The sequence below is a fragment of the Protopterus annectens genome, chromosome 8.part0, assembly GCF_019279795.1.
Source record: "Protopterus annectens isolate FY-2018-M chromosome 8.part0, PAN1.0, whole genome shotgun sequence".
Lineage (NCBI taxonomy): Eukaryota > Metazoa > Chordata > Ceratodontiformes > Protopteridae > Protopterus > Protopterus annectens.
The window spans coordinates 75481438-75491437 of NC_056741.1; the positions used below are offsets into that span (position 1 = coordinate 75481438).

The 10000-nt window shown below is 40.7% G+C and overlaps 1 protein-coding gene across 1 annotated transcript in view; it reads right to left on the reverse strand.

Moving 5' to 3' along the window:
* Nucleotides 1–5467: 5467 nt before the first annotated feature.
* Nucleotides 5468–10000, reverse strand: part of LOC122808657 (lactosylceramide 4-alpha-galactosyltransferase-like) — a 145377-nt gene continuing 140844 nt past the window's right edge. Inside the window, exon 3 of the mRNA XM_044079630.1 lies at nt 5468–6104. Within this exon, the coding sequence (XP_043935565.1) occupies nt 5526–6104 (579 nt within the window). The 3' untranslated portion in view covers nt 5468–5525. The remainder of the gene's footprint in view (nt 6105–10000) is intronic.

A 10000-nucleotide genomic window follows, 5' to 3' on the forward strand; every position in this document is an offset into this window, starting at 1 on the left:
ATGTTCGTACATGCGAATATAACATTACAGTAGCCATTGTCGGTTTATAATACATATACACACACACACACACACACACACACACACACACACACACACACACACACACACACACACACACACAGTTATACATATTAACTCCCTGGTGACATAACGATGAGATAAGGAAAACGCAGCACATACAGTGAATAAATGCTGGTGCACAAACATGTTCGTACATGCGAATACAACATTACAGTAGCCATTGTCAGTTTATAATACATACACACACACACACACACACACACACACACACACACACACACACACACACACACACACAGTTATACATATTAACTCCCTGGTGACATAACGATGTGATAAGGAAAACACAGCACATACAGTGAATAAATGCTGGTGCACAAACATGTTCGTACATGCGAATACAACATTACAGTAGCCATTGTCGGTTTATAATACATACACACACACACACACACACACACACACACACACACACACACACACACACATAGTTATACATATTAACTCCCTGGTGACATAACGATGAGATAAGGAAAACGCAGCACATACAGTGAATAAATGCTGGTGCACCAACATGTTCGTACATGCGAATACAACATTACAGTAGCCATTGTCAGTTTATAATACACACACACACTCACACACACACACACACACACACACACACACACACACACACACACACACACACACACACACACACACACACACACACACACACAGTTATACATATTAACTCCCTGGTGACATAACGATGAGATAAGGAAAACGCAGCACATACAGTGAATAAATGCTGGTGCACAAACATGTTCGTACATGCGAATACAACATTACAGTAGCCATTGTCAGTTTATAATACACACACACACACACACACACACACACACACACACACACACACACACACACACACACACACACACACACACACACACACACACACACACACACACACACACACACACACACACACAGTTATACATATTAACTCCTGGTGACATAACGATGAGATAAGGAAAACGCAGCACATACAGTGAATAAATGCTGGTGCACCAACATGTTCGTACATGCGAATACAACATTACAGTAGCCATTGTCAGTTTATAATACATACACTCACACACACACATACACACACACACACACACACACACACACACACACACACACACACACACACACACACACACACACACACACACACACAGTTATACATATTAACTCCCTGGTGACATAATGATGAGATAAGGAAAACGCAGCACATACAGTGAATAAATGCTGGTGCACCAACATGTTCGTACATGCGAATACAACATTACAGTAGCCATTGTCAGTTTATAATACATACACACACACACACACACACACACACACACACACACACACACACACACACACACACACACACACACACACACAGTTATACATATTAACTCCCTGGTGACATAACGATGAGATAAGGAATACGCAGCACATACAGTGAATAAATGCTGGTGCACCAACATGTTCGTACATGCGAATACAACATTACAGTAGCTATTGTTAGTTTATAATACATACAGACGCACACACACACACACACACACACACACACACACACACACACACACACACACACACACACACACACACATATATATATATACACACACACACACACACACACACACACACACACACACACACACACACACACACACACACACACACACACATAGTTATACATATTAACTCCCTGGTGACATAATGATGAGATAAGGAAAACGCAGCACATACAGTGAATAAATGCTGGTGCACCAACATGTTCGTACATGCGAATACAACATTACAGTAGCCATTGTCAGTTTATAATACACACACACACACACACACACACACACACACACACACACACACACACACACACACACACACACACACACACACACACACACACACACACACAGTTATACATATTAATTCCCTGGTGACATAACGATGAGATAAGGAAAACGCAGCACATACAGTGAATAAATGCTGGTGCACAAACATGTTCGTACATGCGAATACAACATTACAGTAGCCATTGTCAGTTTATAATACATACCCACACACACCCACATGCACACACACACACACACACACACACACACACACACACACACACACACACACACACACACACACACACACACACACACACACACACACACACACACACACACAGTTATACATATTAACTCCCTGGTGACATAACGATGAGATAAGGAAAACGCAGCACATACAGTGAATAAATGCTGGTGCACCAACATGTTCGTACATGCGAATACAACATTACAGTAGCCATTGTCAGTTTATAATACACACACACACACACACACACACACACACACACACACACACACACACACACACACAGTTATACATATTAACTCCCTGGTGACATAACGATGAGATAAGGAAAACGCAGCACATACAGTGAATAAATGCTGGTGCACAAACATGTTCGTACATGCGAATACAACATTACAGTAGCTATTGTCAGTTTATAATACATACACACACACACACACACACACACACACACACACACACACACACACACACACACACACACACACACACACACACACACACAGTTATACATATTAACTCCCTGGTGACATAACGATGAGATAAGGAAAACGCAGCACATACAGTGAATAAATGCTGGTGCACCAACATGTTCGTACATGCGAATACAACATTACAGTAGCCATTGTCAGTTTATAATACATACACACACACACACACACACACACACACACACACACACACACACACACACACACACACACACACACACACACACACACACACACACACAGTTATACATATTAACTCCCTGGTGACATAACGATGAGATAAGGAAAACGCAGCACATACAGTGAATAAATGCTGGTGCACCAACATGTTCGTACATGCGAATACAACATTACAGTAGCCATTGTCAGTTTATAAAACATACCCACACACACACACACACACACACACACACACACACACACACACACACACACACACACACACACACACACACACATAGTTATACATATTAACTCCCTGGTGACATAACGATGAGATAAGGAAAACGCAGCACATACAGTGAATAAATGCTGGTGCACAAACATGTTCGTACATGCGAATACAACATTACAGTAGCCATTGTCAGTTTATAATACATACACACACACACACACACACACACACACACACACACACACACACACACACACATAGTTATACATATTAACTCCCTGGTGACATAACGATGAGATAAGGAAAACGCAGCACATACAGTGAATAAATACTGGTGCACAAACATGTTCGTACATGCGAATACAACATTACAGTAGCTATTGTCAGTTTATAATACACACACACACACACACACACACACACACACACACACACACACACACACACACACACACACACACACACACAGTTATACATATTAACTCCCTGGTGACATAATGATGAGATAAGGAAAACGCAGCACATACAGTGAATAAATGCTGGTGCACCAACATGTTCGTACATGCGAATACAACATTACAGTAGCCATTGTCAGTTTATAATACATACACACACACACACACACACACACACACACACACACACACACACACACACACACACACACACACACACACACACACACACACACACACACAGTTATACATATTAACTCCCTGGTGACATAATGATGAGATAAGGAAAACGCAGCACATACAGTGAATAAATGCTGGTGCACAAACATGTTCGTACATGCGAATACAACATTACAGTAGCCATTGTCAGTTTATAATACACACACACACACACACACACACACACACACACACACACACACACACACACACACACATAGTTATACATATTAATTCCCTGGTGACATAACGATGAGATAAGGAAAACGCAGCACATACAGTGAATAAATGCTGGTGCACCAACATGTTCGTACATGCGAATACAACATTACAGTAGCTATTGTCAGTTTATAATACATATACACACACACACACACACACACACACACACACACACACACACACACACACACACACACACACACACACACAGTTATACATATTAACTCCCTGGTGACATAACGATGAGATAAGGAAAACGCAGCACATACAGTGAATAAATGCTGGTGCACAAACATGTTCGTACATGCAAATACAACATTACAGTAGCCATTGTCAGTTTATAATACATACCCACACACACACACACACACACAGTTATACATATTAACTCCCTGGTGACATAACGATGAGATAAGGAAAACGCAGCACATACAGTGAATAAATGGTGGTGCACAAACATGTTCGTACATGCGAATACAACATTACAGTAGCCATTGTCAGTTTATAATACACACACACACACACACACACACATAGTTATACATATTAACTCCCTGGTGACATAACGATGAGATAAGGAAAACGCAGCACATACAGTGAATAAATGCTGGTGCACAAACATGTTCGTACATGCGAATACAACATTACAGTAGCCATTGTCAGTTTATAATACACACACACACACACACACACACACACACACACACACACACACACACACACACACACACACACACACACACACACACACACACACATAAATGCTTGGTTGGTTGCAGGGATGCACAACTCAGCAGTGTTTAACAGCCATTCCTTGCATTTAGTTAGATTGCTTCTCCTTCCATTCTATACACACATTCTAATATTTACACAGACAGCACAATGTTTTTTTACTAGATATAGGCATACGTGTGCTGACTTGATTTCTTAAAATCGTTAGGTGCCATCTTTAACAGCAAACTAAAAAATATCTGAATGTGGTTCTGTCAACCCACAAGTTTGCAGTTTACTTACTTACAGACTAAGATTCATGTTCCAGTCATCCTACTATCCTATATTGTAGCCTGTTTTAGAGTAACTAGGTTTACATATGGAAAATAAAGTATGGCATTTTAATTGCATCACATTTTAAACATACACAGTATTACAAAATGACTGCAAAAATCTGTTGTCATCTCCAGCATGGTTTTGTCTATGCATCCTTCAGTAGTTTGCTTTCTTGTTTTTTTTAACCATTTAGTTTAGATAACAGAATATCCGCGGTGGTGCAGCAGTAGTGTTGTTGCCTTACAGCAAGAGGTTCTCCTGTTTGATTCTTGGCTGGAGTGCCTTCTGTCTGGAGTCTGCATGCCTTCCCCACGGTTGGGTGGTGTTTGAAAGACATGCGTGATGGGTGTGCCTTCGCTGATGGTTGGGCATCAGGCTGGCAAATTGGCACCATAAAAATCTACTGCCAATCATTAGTGGACCGGAGTTCTGCTGTGGCAACCCCTAACTGGGAAAAGCCGAATAGACAGGCAAACAACAAGTTTAGATAACAGAGAACTCTGTGTGGACCAATGCCAATGAATCTATATTCAGACATGATTTTTCCATTACAGCTTCAAATTATAAAAGTTTACTATGGGTCTGTGGACAGTATTCTTTAAAAAGCTTCTCTAATAAGGTTTCATCCTGTGCTTTGATTGTCTTTTTTCCATTCCACTGGTTCATTTGATTCCACACATGTACAGCGTAAAAGTCCTGAAAAACAGAGGGATTATCTGAAGTGCTGTAAAATCTCTTCCATTCTGGATATGGAATGTGATAAAATGCCGACCGTTTCATGAAGGTAATGTTCTGCGAAGTGCATTTGTGATCGGTCTCAGAATCCATCATAGAAACATTACACAATCTTTGAAAAACACGTGTCAGCAAACCAGGACCCTGATGCCCCCAGACACTGCCTTGGTAATTTTGAACAAAGTCAGTCATACATGCATACAAAAGTGAACTACGAGTACTAAAACTTAAGACAGCACCATTGAGAGTGCCAGAAGATTGGAATCCCAGGAAGTTCCCTTCTGGTAAGGCCTTAATTGAAATGACGTCAGTATCCATATACATTCCGCCATTTTGCCAGAGCAGTGCGTACCTAAAGGCATCTGACTGGACATGGGTCCAGTACCGTTCTTTTGTAGGATCTGTCTGTGGATTAAGCAGAAATTAGTTTAGATTTTCAAAGACACTCGTATTAACCTTAATAAAAAAGCTATTATACTTAAATAAGTTCTGAATCAAATGAATTCTTGGAATGGTATCAGCAACTGAACTTCTGGAGAGGTAGAGAATATACAGTGCCATAATAATGCAAAAGAAAAAAATACTTTAAAACAAGCACAAATACTAAGTCAACTGAGTTAAAAGAGCTAGTGTTTACTTGAGTCTGATTGGTAAGGCTACAGTATCATGCATAGCTAGTGATTACTTAGGTCTGATTGGTAAGGCTACAGTATCATGCATAGTTAGTGATTACTTAGGTCTGATTGGTAAGGTTACAGTATCATGCATAGCTAGTGATTACTTGAGTCTGATTGGTAAGGCTACAGTATCATGCATAGCTAGTGATTACTTAGGTCTGATTGGTAAGGCTATGGTGTCATGCATAGCTAGTGATTACTTAGGTTTGATTGGTAAGGCTACAGTATCATGCATAGCTAGTGATTACTTAGGTCTGATTGGTAAGGCTATGGTGTCATGCATAGCTAGTGATTACTTAGGTTTGATTGGTAAGGCTATGGTGTCATGTATAGCTAGTGATTACTTGAGTCTGATTGGTAAGGCTACAGTATCATACATAGCTAGTGATTACTTAGGTCTGATTGGTAAGGCTATGGTGTCATGCATAGCTAGTGATTACTTAGGTCTGATTGGTAAGGCTATGGTGTCATGCATAGCTAGTGATTACTTAGGTTTGATTGGTAAGGCTATGGTGTCATGTATAGCTAGTGATTACTTGAGTCTGATTGGTAAGGCTACAGTATCATACATAGCTAGTGATTACTTAGGTCTGATTGGTAAGGCTATGGTGTCATGCATAGCTAGTGATTACTTAGGTCTGATTGGTAAGGCTATGGTGTCATGCATAGCTAGTGATTACTTGAGTCTGATTGGTAAGGCTACAGTATCATACATAGCTAGTGATTACTTAGGTCTGATTGGTAAGGCTATGGTGTCATGCATAGCTAGTGATTACTTAGGTCTTATTGGTAAGGCTATGGTGTCATGCATAGCTAGTGATTACTTAGGTCTGATTGGTAAGGCTATGGTGTCATGCATAGCTAGTGATTACTTAGGTTTGATTGGTAAGGCTATGGTGTCATGTATAGCTAGTGATTACTAGTTTTTTTTGGTAAGGCTATGGTGTCATGTATACCTAGTGATTACTTAGGTCTGATTGGTAAGGCTATGGTGTCATGCATAGCTAGTGATTACTTAGGTCTGATTGGTAAGGCTATGGTGTCATGCATAGCTAGTGATTACTTAGGTCTGATTGGTAAGGCTATGGTGTCATGCATAGCTAGTGATTACTTAGGTCTGATTGGTAAGGCTATGGTATCATGCATAGCTAGTGATTACTTAGGTTTGACTGGTAAGGCTATGCTCTCATGCATGCAATGATTCTAATAGTGGTAAATGTAGGTCACAGACTTCTTCCTATTCATTGCCAAGTGTTTTTACTTACCACGCAAGCACCACAAACAAAGTAGCCTTTTCTGCAACACAGTCTAGGAATCCCTGCAGAATTTAGTATTAGATTATATGGAAAATACATGCTTTATCCAGTCTACTTTTGTTCATCAAAATTACAACATATTGAAGAACAGAAGTACGAACCCAATTCTGAGAAAGTGCATTTAAGAGAAAATGCACTTTCATGAATCACAGGTCCTGTCTATGACACAGCTGGTAATCTAGTGAATTATGTAGGGGTTTATGCCCAGTTTGGTGAGTTTGTCAACTATACCCGAGTGTGGTATTGTATTGAATGCCTTAAACAAGTCCAAAAGGGTGTTATACACCATTTTCTTCTTGTCCATTGTCCTGTTAACCTTCTCAAAAAAGTCCACCATGCTTAGCAGGCAAGACCTTCCCTTGACAAAGCCAAACTGGGTTAGGTCCAGTGTCTGAAGATTGCCTGCCTTTGTTGATCATTTCCATGATAATTTGTTCCATGGCTTTGCATATTAGACTAGTTAGACTAATAGGTCAGTAGTTTTCAAGGTAGGTTGATGGTCCATTCTTGTCAGGTGGGATAGCCATTGCAGTCCTCCATTCTCATGGCACAAATCCTGTTTTGAGGCTATAGTTGAAAGTGCCTCAAATGGTCCTGATGGGTCATGTTTCAGGCTATTTAGGAGGCAGCCTGGGATACTGTCAAGGGCCCACTGAGGCTGTGATTTTAGCTTTAGTGAGTGGTGCCAATACCTGCTCCCTGTTAATAGTTGGGGGTTATGCTTGTAGGTTATTTCTTGGGGGAGGGGCAGGAGGAGATGGGGGGATGAAGTTTGAGCTGAAGTTGTCAGCTGGTAAATTTTCTGTGCTGCTCTGCTCAGTGAAAGTATCGCCATTGACCACCAGTTTGGTGCACTAAGGTGTGCTGCCTTTAAGGTTTCGGACATAAGCTGTAGAAGCCCTTGTGGTCATCTTTAGCCTGTGAGGCTTGACCTCATAACTGGCCTTGGTGGACTTAATTAGTCCTCTTAGTTTCCTGTTAAGTTTAATTAGGCAGCTCTTATCTTTATCACAGTTGTTTTTCCTGATTTTAGCCATGACTTTTTTCATTTTGTTATATATCCCATTAAGGTTAGGATTCCACCAATGTGGTTTGATTTTAGAGTTTGTTTTAGGCTTACTTCTAGTGGGTACAGCAGTCTCTATACAGTCATTTACATGGTTGCACAGGGTCTCTTTGAACAATTATGCATAGGTTGCTGTAAACCTGGTGTTGAGAGGGGCACTGAATTTTGACAAACTATTGCTTATTAGGATGTAGTTTGCTTTGGAACAGTTCCTAATGGTTACAGAGTTTGCTGAGGTTACTGAGTTTACTTTTTATTTCAAAGGCAACAGCTTTGCAGCTTGACCTCACCAGTAAGAACGTGACACTGAGAGGTTACAGCATTCTCCCATATTGGTGAGTACCAGGTCCAGTATGTCTGAACTTCTGGTGGGTGTGGGCACTATCTGGCCATGGGTAGTTGTATTAATAAAGTCCAGGAATCTTTGTGCCTATGGTTATGAGCCAGTATACAATTCCCAGTCGAGGGACTCCATTAATTTCAGAGATGAGCTATGGGATTCTGTGTAGAGGTTGGCCTATATGTTGTTACAATACGATGTGGGACTTTGTCTATGGTGATTTGCACATGGATACATTCCAGGTTTATGTTTGTTACTAATATAGATAGAAACTTCTCCACCTTTTGTCCCTGTCTGTGCATCTGATGGCCTAAATGTGTGGAAGGCACTGACAGGGTACTTTCTGTGGATTTAAGCCATGGCTGGGTAACGGCACAGATTTCTTCATTCTCCAGAGTAAGGAGAACTTGTAGGGTGTGGAGTTTCTTATTAAGACTCCTAGGATTGAGCAGGGACACCTTTACATTTATTTGAGTTTTATTTACTATGTTGGTAGTTTGTCAATTTGGCATTGTCAAAAAAAGGCTAAAATTTTAGCTAATATGTGGAAGCTTACGGGCAGCAGGTACAGACCATCCCTTGCAAAGCAATGTGGTCTGTTAACCATGTCCCCCCATGTCCTCCCACGCTGATAAATACTGAACCCCCTGGAAAGACACCAGAAACTAAGATGATTATTGAAGTCAATCATCTTTTGTTTGTAGCGTGGTATCATCCTTGCTGAGGGTAGAATGCTGCCCAGTGCAAGGTACATACCTGTCTGAGACAAATATTCTCTGAGAACAACAATGTCTCTATTCATATAGTCCAGGGAGGTACATCTCAGATCATTGACACCCACATGGACTATGATAGAATCATACTGGTACCTTTGGTGCAGTGACTGTAGTGCCTGCATAACT